Source organism: Salvelinus alpinus, chromosome 4 (assembly GCF_045679555.1).
Source record: "Salvelinus alpinus chromosome 4, SLU_Salpinus.1, whole genome shotgun sequence".
Classification (NCBI taxonomy): Eukaryota; Metazoa; Chordata; class Actinopteri; order Salmoniformes; family Salmonidae; genus Salvelinus; species Salvelinus alpinus.
This window is the reverse complement of record NC_092089.1, coordinates 70,928,401-70,947,363: the sequence shown is the minus strand read 5'-3', so window position 1 is coordinate 70,947,363 and position 18,963 is coordinate 70,928,401. Positions and strand designations below refer to the sequence as shown.

Genomic DNA, 18,963 nt, shown 5'->3' with positions numbered 1-18,963 from the left:
GTTGTTGATTACTTAGTAAATGCTATATAGGCCTAAATAGTATAATTGATTATATATGTAATAAAGTATGGTTACATTTAATTTACTCTGTTAAACCTACCCCGAGAAACGACTTCGATAGCAACTGTGAATCGATTTAGTTACTAAGAGATCTCTCACGATAGCACATTGGTAGTAGTCAGTGACAAATACAAAAGCTAAACAGGGCTGGGCTTGGTTAAAAATTCGGGAGTGCCAATGCGCGCAAACATCCTGTCTGAACGCAGGTCTCGACACCAATACCGTAGCCTATGGGTTTGTGTGTTGTAACTTTTCTTTGGGCTATCCTGGGCTAACAGTAGGCTATATTGGTCATGTTTGCATAACATGTTTATATATCTAAAATTACCTTGTGAGAAAAAAAAACACGCGTGAGGTTGTGCCCGAGGGGGGCGGGACAAGCTGAGGTTCTCAATGTCGGAGAGCGCGCGCTGACATCAATCTCTCCATGCGCAGCGCCCAGAAAAATGTCTCTCTAAATTTTACCCATCGACTCCTTCTGTGTGTTTACCAAATAGTCCCAGTTCTTATCTAAAAAGCATCCCCAGAGTGCCGAGGTGTAGATGAGTTCCTCCAGGAAAGTCACCGTGCTGCTTGTGCTGGTGGTCCTGACAGTGCAAGGTAAGAGAAGCGTTTGGAAGAAGTGGGGATGTCTGAGAGTTTGGGAATCGCAGAACGAACTTACAATATGAGAGAGCTGAGCGCTACTGCAAACTTTACATAGTATAATATATGCTAGGTTATTCATCTCACAGATACATTAATTATGTATTTTCTGTCTTATTGTAAGCAGTTCGCATTGTTGTTGGGTTGATTTCTCTGATTGTGCGACGCACTAGAAACCCCGTTTTTCAATCCGCAGCATGTACGGTCAGAAATGTAGCCAACATCTCCCGACAGAAATTCACAAATGAAGTGTAATGATTGCTATGTTTGCGCGTTGACGCTTTTCAACAAAGTAGGCTAATTGTCCATTGAGTGTGGTTCTGCGATAACTTGGACAATAAACTAAACCACATACATATACGCTAATCCGTTTTTTGAAAGGCTACAAAAGTTGGTTAAAATCACAGATTCTGAGATAATGTAATAGAAAATGTAATATCATAGGGCCTTGTAGCGCTATCTATTCAGATTAATATAATATAACGGGATGGCAGTGGTGGCTGGTGGCACTTTAAATTGGGAGGACAGGCACATAGTAATGGCTGGAATATAATGAAAGAAATGGTATAAAACACATCAAACACCTTGTTTTCCAAGTGTCTGATAACATTCCATTTACTCCATACCATCCATTATTATGATCCTTCCTCCCCTCACAAGACTCCTCTGCGGTATGGGTAGTACTGTAGGCTATGGTTTGTTATCCCAGGGGATGAACTGTGGTCGTGACATGTCACATCATTAGTCATAGAGATCCTATTCAATTCGAATTCCTAATTTTACCGATTCGCACTACGTGCCTTCAAGCACACGGAACCTATGTTTTCAGTTTTTACTGCATGCAGGTCCATTGATTCATACACTATGCATGCTGAGTGTGTTACTGACGTATCATTTCAGCTGTGCCTCTTCAAAACAGATGTAACATGCTAAAATAAATGTATACCTCCAAGCCAAGCTAAAGTGCACCTGACCTAACTTTGTGCCATGCATTATGTACCATGACCGTGCACGTTGTGCATCACACACATGTGGTTTATGTATACCTGAGTTACATAGAACTGTCCATTCCAGAGTTGACTCACATGTGCCTGTGATCTGGACAGTCTGGGGTGAGGAGCACAGAGTACATCACATCCTGTCTCTGCATTCTACTCTATAAGTCTGTTCTGTTCCCATCTACGTTACTGTTCCATTCTGTTCTGTTTAGTCATTCTGCAGTTCCACTCTGGTCTGTTCTGTGTCACGGCTTTCTGTTCTTTGTTCTCATCTCGTTGCCCAGGGATGGTTCAGGTTCTGTCTATCTCTCGTGTGTGTGTGTGTGTGAGACCCTTCCTGTAACACCGACATCATTCTGTATACATCTGGCCCGTCTTTGGACACTGTGCTAACAAACCTCGAAACGAGCTCCAAAGCCATACAACACTCCTTCCGTGGCCTCCAACTGCTTTTAAACGCTAGTAAAACTAAGTGCATGCTCTTCAACCGATTGCTGCCCGCACCATCCCGCCCGACTAGCATCACTACTCTGGATGGTTCTGACCTAGAATATGTGGACAACTACAAATACCTAGGTGTCTGGCTAGACTGTAAACTCTCCTTCCAGACTCACATTAAGCATCTCCAATCTAAAATTAAATCTAGAATCGGCTTCCTATTTCGCAACAAAGCCTCCTTCACTCATGCTTCCAAACATACCCTCGTAAAACTGACTATCCTACCGATCCTTGACTTCGGCGATGTCATCTACAAAATAGCCTCCAACACTCTACTCAGCAAACTGGATGTAGTCTATCACAGTTCAATCCGTTTTGTCACCAAAGCCCCATATACTACCCACCACTGCGACCTGTATGCTCTCGTTGGCTGGCCGTCACTACATATTCGTCGCCAAACCCACTGGCTCCAGGTCATCTATAAGTCTTTGCTATGTAAAGCCCCGCCTTATCTCGCTCACTGGTCACCATAGTAATACCCACCCGTAGCACGCGCTCCAGCAGGTATATTTCACTGGTCATCCCCAAAGCCAACACTTCCTCTGGCGTTTCCTTCCAGTTCTCTGCTGCCAATGACTGGAACAAATTGCAAAAATCACTGAAGCTGGAGTCTTATATCTCCCTCTCTAACTTTAAGCATCAGCTGTCAGAGCAGATTACCGATCACTGTACCTGTACACAGCCAATCTGTAAATAGCACACCCAACATCTTGCTCTTTTGCACCCCAGTATCTCTACTTGCACGTCATCATCTGCACATCTATCACTCCAGTGTTAATGCTAAATTGTAATTATTTCACCCCTATGGCTTATTTATTGCCTACCTTTCTACTCTTCTACATTTGCACTCTGTACATAGATTGTTTTCTATTGTGTTATTGACTATACGTTTGTTTATGTGTAACTCTGTGTTGTTGTTTTTGTCGCACTGCTTTGCTTTATCTTGGCCAGGTCACAGTTGTAAATGAGCACTTGTTCTCAACTGGCCTACCTGGTTAAATAAAGGTTAAATAAAATAAAATCCTTGTGGGTTGGTAAAATGCGTTCTGATCGTGTGTGTGTGTGTGTGTGTGTGTGTGTGTTCCAAACCTGCTACCTGCAGACTGTGCCATACAGTCCCACTGTAGCAGCCAGTGAGAGACTGGGACACAACTCTCTCTAATGCTGTTTATGAGGAGGTCTCTGTAAATCCACCAGGATTCACTTCACCCATTGCCCTTTACCTGTTCTGGACAGGTGCAAGACATATATGGTGTTTCTACTGTACTATACTGTATACAGGCTATTAAACTGGGATTAGATTATCAAAAAGTAAGAGAACATCGTAATAAGCCTTTCTGAGGTTCTCATCTCGGGTCCTGTCTGTTTGACATGAAAATGGACACAGAGACACATTCAATTCCATTTCGTTTTATTTAATTCTATTGACCTATTTGTGTTCTAGTGAGGGCACAGAGCCCTCTCTCCCCTCCTCTCTGTCTTCCTCTCCGCACACTCTTCCTTTCCTCTCCCCTCCTCTCTCTCTTCCTCCCCCTCTGCCCACCTCTCTCATCCTCTCTCTCTTCCTACCCTCTACACTCCTCACTATCTTCCTCCCCTCTCTCTCTGCCTACCCACTCCCCCCCCCCTCTCTCTCTCTCCTTCCCCTCTTTCTCTGCCTACCTCTCCCCTCCTCACTCTATCCCTCCCCACTCTCTCCGTCTCCCCCCTCCCCCTATGCCTCCCTCTCCTCCCCTCCACTCAGGTGCCATGGTGAATGTGTGGGCTTTGTCTCAGTCAGGGCTGTATCCTGGTCAGTGTGTAGATTAGAGTACATAGTACAGTACACTCTTAGAGGAGTTCCATTCAGCCTCCCATACTGAGGCATTAGAACAGGTATTGTCTCCATCCTGTGGATTGGTGGTTTGTCTCTGTAACAGAGGAATTGCTGATCCTGCAATCCTAGGATTTGGGGTATTTATAGTGAGGGACAGAGACTAGATGAGGGAATTTGGAGGTAAGGAATAAACATAAACCTAAGCCTAAACTGAAACCTAAGCTTCATCTCCACCAACCCTTTCCAAACCCTTACATCCAGCCCCAGTCTAATGACTGAACCTTTCCCAAACCCAAATGGTCGCAAAGCAGTGCTGCGTTTCTCAGTGGTGCCTCTCCCACAACCCCTATAGTAAAACTACAGCCCAATTTGCCTTTTCATGGTGAGTGTTTATTTTTGTTTGTGTGGGTGTTTGTGTGGGTGTGTATTGGTGTCTCAGAGGTTCACGGATCCTTTTAACATGATTGCTGTGCGATTATTGCTCTGCACTTTGGTCTTAGACACACATACACGGTGGGAGCCTCGTTTCACCCCGATACCCCCCACAGCTTGGCAAAACCCCCCTTACCTCCCCCTGCCTGCCTCCCTCCTTCCCATGGATGTCCGTTGAAACATCCCAGTCTTCTGAACTGCGGACAGACTGAGTCACGTCTGAGGATAGAAAGAGGAGAGGATGGAGGGAGGGATGGAGCCTTGCTGGAGGAGAGGATGGAGGGATGGAGCCTTGCCGGAGGAGAGAAAGAGGAGAGGATGGAGGGATGGAGCCTTGCCGGAGGAGAGAAAAAGGAGAGGATGGAGGGATGGAGCCTTGCAGGAGGAGAGAAAGAGGAGAGGATGGAGGGATGGAGCCATGCAGGAGGAGAGAAAGAGGAGAGGATGGATGGAGCCTTGCCGGAGGAGAGAAAGAGGAGAGGATGGAGGGATGGAGCCTTGCCGGAGGAGAGAAAGAGGAGAGGATGGAGGGATGGAGCCTTGCAGGAGGAGAGAAAGAGGAGAGGATGGAGCCTTGCAGGAGGAGAGAAAGAGGAGAGGATGGAGCCTTGCAGGAGGAGAAAAAGAGGAGAGGATGGAGCCTTGCAGGAGGAGAGAAAGAGGAGAGGATGGAGCCTTGCAGGAGGAGAGAAAGAGGAGAGGATGGAGCCTTGCAGGAGGAGAGAAAGAGGAGAGGATGGAGCCTTGCAGGAGGAGAGAAAGAGGAGAGGATGGAGCCTTGCAGGAGGAGAGAAAGAGGAGAGGATGGAGCCTTGCAGGAGGAGAAAAAGAACACTCCAGAGCAGGAAGAGAAAGGTGTCTCCTTCCATCTTGATGTCTCCATCTCTTCCTCCCTCTCTATTTCCTTTGGTTCTTACCCTCATCTCCCTGAACAACTTGTGCTGTGCTGCCTCTAGTTGTACTGTGACAGTAGAGTGGCCAACATTGCCAACCATGCATTTAGCTAAGTGGCCAATACTGGCCTTGCTACATATAGAGACAGCATGCCTGTATGAATATTATCCCTTTTTAATCCCTTGCTCCATATTCAGAATGTTTAGAATGTTCTGAATGTTCCTCGACATCCACTCCTGTCTGCATGACTGCTGCCTGACTGCATACGTACATTTATGAATCATGAAGCAAACGCCACTGAGCATTCAACTCAACAATACTGGCTGCCTACCTTCTTGTCACACACATTTGTGAAGCCTGTAGATGCTGTTGTGCGCTGCAGTCCAGGGCCACTACGTCTCCTGTGGAATTCCATCCTCGTAAACCGCCGTGCACGTGTCTCTGAGTGTGTGTGTGTGTCATCTGCGTCTGTGTGTGTGTGTCAGTGGTGTGGGGCAGTTGAAATGTGAGAGGTTCAGGGTAAGGTTGTTTTGAGTAAAAGGGAATGGTGTTTGTTGATTGAGATGCACCATCAGCTCCTGATGACCTCAGGTAGCAGGGTTACTACACAGTAGGCTGGCAGACATTCGCATAAGCTCCTCACTGTGAACATTCTGCATGCAAGAGGGCAGCAGATAGGAGCAATATGGGGAGTATGGTAATCAAGGGTGGATGGATAGAGAGGCAACACGCATTCGTGCACACGCGCGCACACACACACACACACACACACACACACACACACACACACACACACACACACACACACACACACACACACACACACACACACACACACACACACACACACACGCGCCCACACACACGCGCCCACACACACGCGCCCACACACACGCGCCCACACACACACACACGCGCCCACACACACGACCACACACACACGCGCCCACACACACACACGCCCACACACACACGCGCGCCCACACACACACACACACACGCGCCCACACACACACACACACACGCGCCCACACACACACACACACGCGCCCACACACACACACACACACACTGCTTCCTGGTCAAACGTTCAGTGATCACATTCATTTCTCTAGTGAATCATGAAGCATGTCACAAACACCCTCTATCTTACTCTCTCGGACACACACATGCAAATGCACACACACGTACACACTCAGACCAATCAGAGCCATCAGCTTAGTTTTGGTCGTAATTAGTTCCTTGGGAGCGAGCGACCCGCAGCCTCACGCCTCGTGGTCGATCACGTCTGCTCTCTAGGGCTCTCTGCTCCATTTCCACAGAAAGGAACACTCTGCTTGGCTTCTTAACTCCTAATCAATGTGGCCGTTGAAAAGACTTCCATATGTCTGCTTAGTGCTTTCTAAGAGCTGTCTCTGAGAGTCAGGCCTAGATTCAGTCAGATCACCTGTTAACCGGCGATAGCCGACACCCGACATAGCTCATGTTGTGGCGTGTCGGAGCTGGAACTGCGTTGGAGCTGTCAAATCGGTGAGCAGCTGCTCTTGATCATTGTCATGAAGCCACACCCACCCCACATGTTAGAAGTTCAGAATGAGAAAGTGTAGGCTATATAGAAATAATGACGATCATTTTGAATCTAAATAATGTGGATTTCTATCAGCTTAATGGAGGTGTAGATCACACCTCACGTTCCAGTGTCTGAACTTGTAAACAAGGCTGCATGGGATTTCTCTTAATGCGAGTCCGTGCAGCCAATGGCAATGTCCGCTTTAGGTATAACCCAGAAGCAGCTTGTGGATTTGAAAGATCTAACACAGTTCCACCTCCGACTTCGCCAAAACAACCGCTATGCAGATGTCGGCTGAAGTGGATCTGATTGAATAAAGCCCCTAGTCTTAGTTTGGACTGAGATTTGGGATAAAGAGTTGATGGATCAGGAGAAGGACATATACATACGTCTGGTTCTCTGTGTTTCTGGTTCTCTCTCCATAGTTGCATACAACACACAAACACATATCCTTGCGTCTTGACTGAGCCATGTTCAATTGGACAGCTGGCAGTTTGTCACAATGATGTCACCAGTGGTTGAAAGTGAGAGGGTACTGTTAAGTCTGTATGGTGTAAGGAACCTTCCAATCTACACAGAGAAAAAGAAAGAAAGGATGAAGAAGGAAGGAAGGAACAGAGGAAATGCATTTCTTTTATTTTTCAGTGTGAACAAAAGGACCAATTAATGAACAGATTATAATTGCCCTCATTTCCCCTACCCAATTAGGGGTTTAAACGGGGTTCTCAGAGCGCAGCCAATCAGGGACCAGTGCTGTGTTTTAATGTTGGCAGGTAGCGAAGACAGAAGTTACAGCCATCCACTGGGCTCTCTCTGGAGAGGAGATTTTTCATTAAGCTGTAAGACTCAGATATTAAGCTTAAGTGACCTCAGATATCTTGTGGAAAGTTTGTCTGGGATCTTACTAACTTCTTCAGAATGTATTACTGTAACATGGAACGTTAGGGACTGGCTGTCTGTGGGAAACTGTAAGAAGGTTCTGACATGTACCCCTGGCCAAGATGTCTGACATTTACCTCAGGCCAGTGCAGGAGAATGTTGGGAAATGTTATTCTCCAGAAAAACACTCACATTAATTGTATAGGACTTGAGTTACATTTGACATCTACATTTATACTTTGGTCAGTTAGCAGATCCTCTTATCCAAATCAAATCACATTTTATTTGTCACATATACATGGTTAGCAGATGTTAATGCGAGTGTAGCGAAATGCTTGTGCTTCTGGTTCCGACAGTGCAGTAATATCTAACAAGTAATCTAACAATTCCCCAACAACTACCTAATACACACAAATCTAAAGGGGTGAATGAGAATATGTACATGTGAGTATATGGATGAGCAATGGCCGAGCGGCATAGGCAAGGTGCAATAGATGGTATAAAATACAGTATATACATGTGATATGAGTAATGTAAGATATGTAAACATTATTAAAGTGGCATTAATTAGAGTGCATTGTACAAAGTGACTAGTGATCCATTTATTAAAGTGGCCAGTGATTGGGTCTCAATGTAGGCAGCAGCCTCTCTGAGTTAGTGATTGCTGTTTAGCAGTCTGATGGCCTTGAGATAAAAGCTGTTTTTCAGTCTCGGTCCCAGCTTTGATGCACCTGTACTGACCTTGCCTTCTGGATGGTAGCGGTGTGAACAGGCAGTGGCTCGTGTGGTTGATGTCCTTGATGATTTTTTTGGCCTTCCTGTGACATCGGGTGCTGTAGGTGTCATGGAGGGCAGGTAGTTTGCCCCCGGTGATGCGTTGTGCAGACTGCACCACCTTCTGGAGAGCCTTGCGGTTGAGGGCAGTGCAGTTGCCGTACCAGGCTTTGATACAGCCCGACAGGATGCTCTCGATTGTGCTTCTGTAAATGTTTGTCAGGGTTTTAGGTGACAAGCCAAATTTCTTCAGCCTCCTGAGGTTGAAGAGGCGCTGTTGCGTGTTCTTCACCACACTGTCTGTGTGAGTGGACCATTTCAGTTTGTCTGTGATGTGTACGCCGAGGAACTTAAAACTTTCCACCTTCTCTACTGCTGTCCCTTCGATGTGGATGGGGGGTGCTCCCTCTGTTTCCTGAAGTCCATGATCATCTCCTTTGTTTTGTTGATGTTGAGTGAGACGTTGTTTGTTTTCCTGACACCACACTTTGTATGCATCTCAGAAGTTAGAGTAGCAGTGGTCGAGGGTATTGTGCATGCGCATAGCGCAATCAATGCTGGAAGAATTTTGGTAGACTTGTTCTCAAATTTGCTTTGTTAAAATCCCCAGTTACAATAGATGCAGCCTCAGGATGTATGGTTTCCAGTTTGAATATAGTCCAGTGAAGTTCCTTGATGGTCGTCTTGGTGTCTGCTTGAGGGGGAATGTACACAGCTGTGACTATAACTGACGAGAATTCTCTTGGTAGGTAAAATGGCCGGCACTTGATTGTAAGGAATTCTAGATCGGGTGAGCAGAAGGACTTGAGTTCCTGTATGATGTTATGATTACACCATGAGTCGTTAATCATAAAGCATAAACACCCGCCCTTCCTTTTCCCAGAGAGGTGTTTATCTCTGTCGGCGCGATGCATGGAGAAGCCCGGTGGCTGAACCGATTCCGACAACATATCCCGAGAGAGCCATGTTTCCTTGAAACAGAGAATGTTACAATCTTTGATATCTCTCTGGATGGCAACCCTTGCTCAAATTTTGTCTACCTTTTCTTCTTAGGGATATGCGTCCCGCTAGCAGGACACCAGCCGACAACATCCGGTGAAATTGGAGAGAGCGCAATTCAAATAAATAATCGTAATGTTAAACATTCATGAACATACAAGTATCTTATATAATTTAAAACTTAAATTATTGTTAATCTAACTGCGTTGTCTGATTTACAATAGGCTTTATGGCGAAAGCATACCATGCGATTGTCTGAGGACGGCGCCCCACATCAACATATTTTTCAACCAGCACATGCTTCATAAAATCACAAATAGCGATTAAATAAATCACTCACTTTTGAAGATCTTCCTCTGTTTGCAATCCCAAGGGTCCCAGCTACAACATGAATGGTTGTTTTGTTAGATAAAATCCTTCTTTATATCCCAAAAAGTCTGTTTAGTTGGCGCCATCGATTTCAGTAATCCACTCGTTTAACATGCAGACAAAGGAGTCCAAAAAGCTACTGCTAAACTTCGTCCAAGCAAGTCAAACGACGTTTCTAATTAATCCTCAGGTACTCTAAAATGTAAATAAACTATAATATTTCAATAGGAAAGCAAAATTAGTAAGCGCGTGCCCTCTCCCTCGCGTGCCGAAAGACTGATATTTTCTGGTGATCTCCTCACCAAAACTCAAAATTCTTGCTTGTTTTTCAAAAAACAAGCCTGAAACCTTGAATAAAGACTGCTGACATCTAGTGGATAAAGACTGCTGACATCTATTTACGTAGAAACAATAGGTTTCCATTATAATTTTTTTAAATTATGGTTGGTTTTCCTTTGGATTTTTGCCTGCCATATCAATTATGTTATAGTCCCAGACATTATTTTAACAGTTTTAGAAACTTCAAAGTGTTTTCTATCCAATTCTACCAATTATATGCATATCCTGGCTTCTGGGCCTGAGTAACAGGCAGTTTACTTTGGGCACATCAGTCAGGCGGAAATTCAGGAAACTAGACCCTATCCCTAACAAGACCAAGAGACTGGACATAGTAGTATACTCGGGAGCGGTGTGCATGTCTATGGAGCCTGGCCAGGAGGCCGCTTCGTCTGCCCCTTCTGTGGCGTTGTTGTTTTGGATCGCCTACTGGAATTAGCTCCATTGTCCTGGGTGGTGGTCCGAACAGAGGATACACTCATTGTAAATAAGATTTTGTTCTTAACTGACTTGCCTAGTTAAATGAAGGTACATTTTTTGATGAAGATGAAAATGTGTCAGTTTGTCGCTTTCACGAGGTTGGAGTAATAACATGTTCAACTTCTTAAGACATTGATCTAGGTTGTGCCTTTTTGATTAAGAGAAAATGAACAAAGTTTGGTAACAGAATGACAGTTTGTGCTGTTTGTGCCTTTATTCTGTTACCAGTTAGGAGAGTACAGGACTGTGTGTGTGTGTGTGTGTTTGCGGGTGTGTGTGTGTGTGTGTGTGTGTTTGCGGGTGTATGTGTTGGTTATCTAGCAGTTCTCTTCCTGACCTCACCTCTCAAACCAATTGTATTGAGTGGAAGTTTGCACTGAGTTCTTAGTCAATACGTTTCTGAGTTAAATAGGATCCATGTTTTTCAAGAGTAATCTAAACATCCAACTGGAGGGTTGTTGATTCAATACCTGTCTGGACCACATATAACCTACAGAACACACATGATTTTTTGTTAACTGGAAGTCACTTGGATAAAAGAGTCCCCAAAAATAACATATTTTATTCATTCATTATTACCAGGAAATGTTTTTGTGTTGTTTTGGCCCTGTTTGCACTTTTAGTCACTAAATGCTTTCAGCCACTCTACTCTCTGGTCACAGAATGGAGGGGTGATGCACTGATGCTCAAATCCACTGGTCCCAGTATCTAGGCTGCACTGGTGTTAGTTGTCTACTGGTGCAGAGGCAGACAGACAAACAGGCAGAAAGACCGCTGACAGACAAACAGACTTCTGACAGACATACTGACAAACAGACGGCTGACAGACAGGCAGACAGACAAACAGACAGAAAGACTGCTGACAGACATACAGACAGACAGACAGACAGACAGACAGACAGACAGACAGACAGACAGACAGACAGACAGACAGACAGACAGACAGACAGACAGACAGACAGACAGACAGACAGACAGACAGACAGACAGACAGACAGACAGACAGACAGACAGACGGCTGACAGACAGACAGCTGACTTTGGAGCATGCAGGCTGGGGAGAGAGACGAGAGACTGGTGGTCTTTTAAAGGCTGTGTTCAATTAACCATGAGAGAGATGGAGGGAGAGAGAGGGAGGGGAAAATGATGAAGGAAGAAAGGGAGAATGAAGGTTAGAGGGAGAGGAGGGGAATTAAGAGATTGGTGTCCTTTGAAGCCATGGCCGAGGCGGGGGTGGAGAAGGGGTGGAGGGATGTCCCAAGTGAGGCACGATTTTCTGCTCGGACAGGCGTGGGTTTCACGCGTTGTCCCCGGCAACCAAGTCACCAGCGGGGTAGGTTTTTTGCACGTCACGAAATGACCTTCATCTCTACTATGCCAGGTATACTCAGAATTTAACAGGTTCGGACACACACACACACACACACACACACACACACACACACACACACACACACACACGCACGCACACACACACACACACACACACACACACACACACACACACACACACACACACACACACACACACACACACACACACACACACACACACACACACACACACACACACACACACACACACACACACACACACACACACACACACACACACACACACACACACACACACACACACACACACAACTGACATTGCGTTCCAGTCTGTGGGGATTTACTAAAAGCTTCCACTTGGCTTCCTCTGTAGAAACAGCTCCTATGTGTGACTCCTCACACACCGTACTTCGATGAGACACAACTTTCCATCCATCCACAGCAAAGAGCTATTGATTAAAACCTGTTATGGCTGCAGCCCGACACCGGTACACCTATGACAACATCCAGCTCAAATGCAGGGCACGAAATTCAAAATCTATTTTTTTAAAATATTTAACTTTCACACATTAACAAGTCCAATACAGCATTTGAAAGATAAACATCTTGTCAATCCAGCCAACATGTCCGATTTTTTAAATGTTTTACAGAGAAAACACCACATATATTTATGTTAGCTCACCACCAAATAAAAAAGAGGACAGACATTTTTCACAGCACAAGTAGGATGCAAGTAGCATGCACAAGCCAACCTAACTAACCTAGAACCAACCTAAATAACCTAGAAAAAACTACCTCAGATGACAGTCCTATAACATGTTACACAATAAATCTATGTTTTGTTCAGAAAAATTGCATATTTTAGCTATAAATCAGTTTTACATTACTGCTACCATCATAGCTACAGTCAGAAATCGCACGGGAGTAGCCAGAGAAAATAGACACCAACGTCAACTACCTTATTACTCATCATAAATCATTTCAGAAAAATATATGGTGGATAGCTAATGAAAGAGAAAGATCTTGTGAATACAGACAATATTTCCGATTTCTGAAGTGTTTTACAGCGAAAACACAATATATCGTTATATTAGCTTACTACAATAGCTAACACACAGCAGCATTGATTCTAGTCAAACGCTAGCGATAGCACAGTTCGACAGATATATGAAAAAGCATCCCAAATTGGGTCCTTATCTTTGTTGATTTTCCATCAGAATGTTCTCCAAAGGGTCCTTTGTTCAGAACCATCTTCATTTGGACCCAGAACGAACGATGTCCCTCTTGAATTAGCATGCACACTGGCCATGCCGTGCTAACCTCTCCGTCTTGACAAAATTCTTGCGTCGCATCACGTCTAAAGTCCAGAATAAATTTCAATAATATAATTAAAGTATATTGAAAAAACATACTTTAGGATGATATTGTGACATGTATCAAATAAAATCGAAGCCGGAGGTCATATTCACCTATAACGAGGGTTTTCCAGGAGCGCAGTCCAGTTCCTACTTCGCGCCCAGAAAAAAAAATTAAGTGCGCACTTCTGACTCCAAGATGTTGTTTTCAGTCCCTGACAGAGGTAATCAAGTCATTTCTTCTCTCACTTCCGCATGACACACAGGGGAAGGCGTGTGACGTGTTTCTACAGTCCTAAGTGCCAAGGCCTTTTATAGAGAGTATCTTGAAGAGAGACATAGCTTCTTGGAAATTTCACTTCCGGATAGAAAATGGGCTGTAAAAAGAGTTATGTTTCACTTAGAGAAATAATTAAACCTGTTTTAGAAACTAGACAGTGTTTTCTATCCAATACTAATAATAATATGCATATTGTACGAGCAAAAATTTAGTAAGAGGCCATTTGAAAATGGGCACATATTTTCCAGTTTTTCAATACGCCCCCTGCAGCCATAACAAGTTAAAACCTTAATGTGGACAAAGTGATAAAATGCGAAAGGTCGAATCATTAGAAAAGCTTAACTTCTCCTCTAAGTCGCCTTCATTTAAAGCCTGACATGGTAATAATTTAAAAAGCCACCCAACTATTTTGTAAAAGCACCCCACCAAGTGAAGATTCTCTCTCTCTTCTCTCAGGCTGTTTGTCATCTAAGGGGGAGGACAGGCTGTTCAGGAAGTTATTCAGGAGATACAACCAGTTCATCAGACCAGTGGAGAATGTCTCTGACCCTGTCACCGTGGAGTTTGAGGTCTCCATATCCCAACTGATCAAAGTGGTGAGACTCACCTGCATCATCACTGGAGCAAATAAGGATAGACTTGATTATGTACAGGCCATGACGTCATGTTCATTTTATTTCCATCTCTTCTCAGGACGAAGTCAATCAGATTATGGAGACCAATCTTTGGCTGAGACATGTAAGTCAAGTTCTCATCTGATCTAAGAACTGAAGTCTGAATCGTAGTACAGCAGTTAGTATAGTATGCACTGTTAAAATCTGGTCTAAGATCTGTTTTCTCCTCTCTTTGTTGCAGGTCTGGAATGACTACAAGCTGAAATGGTTTCCCGTTGAGTATGACGGACTTGAGTTTATTCGTGTGCCCTCCAATAAGATATGGAGGCCGGACATCGTCCTCTACAACAAGTGAGCTCAATATCTTAATATAGCGATGTTCTCTTGTTGCTTTTTAGCCATCAGTGCTAAATGCTACGCTAACCATCACCCATTGTCTCTTCTCCAGTTCTGTGGGTGTTTTTTTGTTGCCATCAGTGATACATGATATGCTAACTATCATATCTCCCCTCTCTTCAGTGCTGTGGGAGATTTTCTGGTTGAGGACAAAACCAAAGCTCTGCTGAAGTTTGACGGCACCATCACCTGGATCCCCCCCGCCATCTTTAAATCCTCCTGCCCCATGGACATCACCTACTTCCCCTTCGACTACCAGAACTGCTCCATGAAGTTTGGCTCCTGGACCTACGACAAGGCCAAGATCGACCTGGTGCTCATAGGGTCAAAGGTCAGTAATCACACTGGTTAGCTAGTTTACTAACTCATTTGCTAGCTAGTTAGCTAACTCCACATTAAGAAAATGGGCTGTGTTTTTTGGCTAATTCAATGTGGCTGGGTTTATTGTTTACTTAGTAAATTTCAACAGGAAGTACTTCCTGGTCTTTTTTATGATGTAATCTCAGTCGAAATGCGCTTTATCTCCTTCTAGGAGAGAACTCCCTAGGCTCTGCTTCACTGCTAACATACTACTGTCTCTCCGTAGGTGAACCTCAAAGACTTCTGGGAGAGCGGCGAGTGGGAGATCATCGACGCACCGGGCTACAAACACGACATCAAGTATAACTGCTGTGAGGAGATCTACCCAGACATTACCTACTCCTTCTACATCAGACGCCTCCCTCTCTTCTACACCATCAACCTCATCATCCCCTGTCTCCTCATCTCCTTCCTCACCGTCCTCGTCTTCTACCTCCCCTCTGACTGTGGAGAGAAGGTGACCCTCTGTATCTCTGTCCTCCTGTCCCTCACTGTGTTCCTCCTGGTCATCACTGAGACCATCCCGTCTACATCTCTGGTCATCCCCCTCATCGGGGAGTACCTCCTCTTCACCATGATCTTCGTCACCCTCTCCATCGTCATCACCGTGTTCGTGCTGAACGTCCACTACCGTACGCCCATGACTCACACCATGCCGGCCTGGGTCAGGTCTGTGTTCCTGGGGTTGCTGCCCAAGGTGATGCTCATGAGGAGGCCTGTAGACCAGGGCTGCCCCTCCTCTGTGGGGAGTGGGAGAGGAGATGGAACAGGAGGGGGGAGTATTGGAGGTGGAGGTGTGGGAGGAGGAGGAGCAAGGGGAACGGGGAAGAAGAGGAAAAACAGCATTGGAGGACGAATAGGGGGAGGGATAGGGGGAGGGTGTGTGCAAGTGGACGGGGGTGCGGTCGCAGCCGAAAGGGGGCAGGTGGGGGCGATGAACTGTGTGGAGTACGGTGAAGTGCAAAACAAGTCGAAGTTCCCCTGTAAGGGGAAAGAGGTGCCCATCCCCACCGTGCCCCCAGTGGTTCCCCCTTCTGAGCCGGACCTACCCAAACAGCCCCGAGCACTCAACGCCCCGCCCAACGTCAACACAGTGGTGGCCTTCTCCGTGGTGTCACCAGAGATCAAACAGGCCATCGAGAGTGTCAAGTACATCGCTGAGAACATGAGGACACGCAACAAGGCCAAAGAGGTAGGACACTTTGGGTTATTACATAGTTGTTTGTCAGTAACCACAGATAAATGCTCTGCAGTGTAGTTCTCTGTGAGGTGAGGTTTCGGATCACATCTCTAATAGTGAACTGAAGAGAGCAGAAGCATTCCCTGGTCATTCTCCCTCTTGCAGCTTGTCCGGTGGAAGTGGTATATAAAATACAAGCTGTAATTGGACTTCAGAAAAATGGAATTGGCAAATGTGCTGGGCCATGCACACACACACACACACACACACACACACACACACACACACACACACACACACACACACACACACACACACACACACACACACACACACACACACACACGGTACATTCTTACACACAGAGATTCACATTAATTCATGCAAACACAATTTCATACACACATTCCCACACACAATTATTCTTACACACCCAGACCCAAACAGACCCAACTGAGGCAGGGTATTCTCTGATAGAGAGCCTAACTCCATGGGATTTCATTCCTGCTTTCTACCTGGTTTAATCTGCAAAGCTGTTTGTGAGAGAGCTTTAGTAAGCTTCACTCTCCCTCTCTCTCTCTCTCTCTCTCTCTCTCTCTCTGCATCTGGCTGATACGCTTGTTGTTGCTCAGTCTTTTCGTAGTCTTTTCTTAGTAAGGCCTGATCTCAGGAGACAATGGCATTACTTCAACCTGAAGTAGTGGATCACAGCAGGCTGCTTCAGGAAAACACACACCTGGCCTGACCCAATCCTGATATACGCTATAGGGCTCAAGGAAAACTGGTATTTTTTTTTCTCTCTGTCTCTTTCGGTCTGTCTTGTTCTCTTGCTGTTTCTTACGGCAGTCCAAGAGAGTGAGAGAGAGAGGGAGGGAGGGAGGGAGGGAGGGAGGGAGGGAGGGAGGGAGGGAGATTTATATTACTTCCCTTTTGAACTTTTAAATCCCTGCTTAACCCTTTCACATCCCTTTCCCTCTTTGTCTTACAGTATTTCCAATTGCCTTTAATGATCTGTGATTCCCTGTCCTCTGACGAGCTCTGTCCCCCCCCCCCCCCCCCTTCCCCAGGTGGAGGATGACTGGAAGTATGTAGCCATGGTGATTGACAGGATCTTCCTGTGGGTGTTTGTGACGGTGTGTATCACTGGAACTCTGGGACTGTTCCTACAGCCTCTCATCGGCTTCTTCACATGAACCATGACACTACTCTTTTCTCCTTTCTTTGTTGTCTTTCTGTTTCCGTTGTCCTCTCATTCTCTCCAATCTTCAATTTTTCAATTCTCTCTCTCACACTCCCATTATTTATTTCCTCTTTCTACCGGCATCTATTATCTTCCTGTCCAAAAGCAGGAAAAACAATACAAAAGACAATGGTCCAATACATTTATTTTTATTTTTTAAATGCCATTGCCTCATTATAACCAGTGATTTACTGTGTAACCCTTTTCTTAGGACAACTACATTCTCACTGATGTGTTACCATCTCTGTTACTACCCCTGTATTATGCCAGTAGAGAAGTTAGTTCTTGTTCTAAACATGATGCCAAACGGATCTAGAATATGTAGCTCTGTGCCGTATGTAGTCAGTGGCTGACTGAAGGAGTAACCACACGATGCCTCTCTTAATGGCATACTGTTCATGTTATGATACTGTAGTCTACTGTCTGTTATATCTCTAGCTTCTTTACCCATCTTCACTCCAGGAACAACTCTATGGAAATACTCCTGGCCCAAGTTATACTTTAAATACAGTACCAGTCAAACATTTGGACACCTAATCAATCCAGGGTTTTTCTTTATTTTTACTATTTTCTACATTGTAGAATAATAGCGAAGACATCAACACTATGAAATAACACATATGGAATCATGTAGTAACCAAAAAAGTGTTAAACAAATCTAAATCTATTTCATATTTGAGATTCTTCAAAGTAGCCACCCTTTGCCTTCATGACAGCTTTGCTGTAGAACACACACACACACACACACACAAAACACACACATACGCACACAAAATAGTTTGTGTCCAAGCTTTTGACTGGTACTGTAGAAAATATATAGATTATGCATGATTAAAGATGCTGACTTTAAATATGATTTCTGTACAGACATGGTTTTATGACTTTAATATATCATGATAGCATGTTTGCATTTCACACTGGGGTCGACTAACCACTCAATGTAAATGTACAAACTGTAAAGACACTTTGAAATGCACGTTGTAGATTAAAACCTCTCTGTAGAAAGATGTGAAAACCCATCCTGTCTGGTTTCTTTCATTGACAAGGTGTATACGTGTTGCAACGTGACTGTTATACGATCTATGACTGGGGATAGGTGGAAAATCACCCTTTGCTTTTCTGGAATCAAGTGGGCTTTTCATGTGTATGGGTACAGGGCCGGCGGGCTCTGATGTTTTGTGTTATGTGTGTGTGTTGCTTGTGTTGTTGTCCACAGGCAGTGTCTGCTCTGGGGACAGAGAGGGTTAATGGCGGGATGAAAGGGGTTAATCATGCCATAATGATGTTATATAAACCATGGGATCCTTATTGGGGTCAATAAGTCCCATAGGCAGATGGAGGGGGAGAGGACAAGTGAGCTCATGGATGGAGGAGCGTTTAGTGGACGGGGGTGAATAAATGGAGAGGAGAGGCAGGGAGAAATGGCAGGGAAGGGAAAACTAGATGAAAGAGGG

General features: G+C 44.9%; 1 protein-coding gene across 1 annotated transcript; it reads left to right on the top strand.

The window, feature by feature from the left end:
- Window positions 1-236: 236 nt before the first annotated feature.
- On the top strand, window positions 237-18,528 carry LOC139574319 (neuronal acetylcholine receptor subunit alpha-3-like). Its single transcript, XM_071398790.1, has 7 exons — window positions 237-660; window positions 14,176-14,315; window positions 14,413-14,457; window positions 14,575-14,684; window positions 14,853-15,060; window positions 15,316-16,281; window positions 17,337-18,528. The coding sequence occupies exons 1-7, from the start codon at window positions 603-605 to the stop codon at window positions 17,460-17,462; spliced, it is 1,653 nt and encodes a 550-aa protein (XP_071254891.1). The 5' UTR covers window positions 237-602; the 3' UTR covers window positions 17,463-18,528.
- The last annotated feature ends 435 nt before the right edge of the window (window positions 18,529-18,963 follow it).

Coding starts and splice junctions, on each gene's coding strand:
- LOC139574319 (XM_071398790.1), top strand. CDS start 603: ATGAGTTCCTCCAGGAAAGTCACCGTGCTGCTTGTGCTGGTGGTCCTG. Junction 661..14,175: donor GGTGGTCCTGACAGTGCAAG/GTAAGAGAAGCG, acceptor CTCTTCTCTCAG/GCTGTTTGTCATCTAAGGGG. Junction 15,061..15,315: donor TGGTGCTCATAGGGTCAAAG/GTCAGTAATCAC, acceptor GTCTCTCCGTAG/GTGAACCTCAAAGACTTCTG.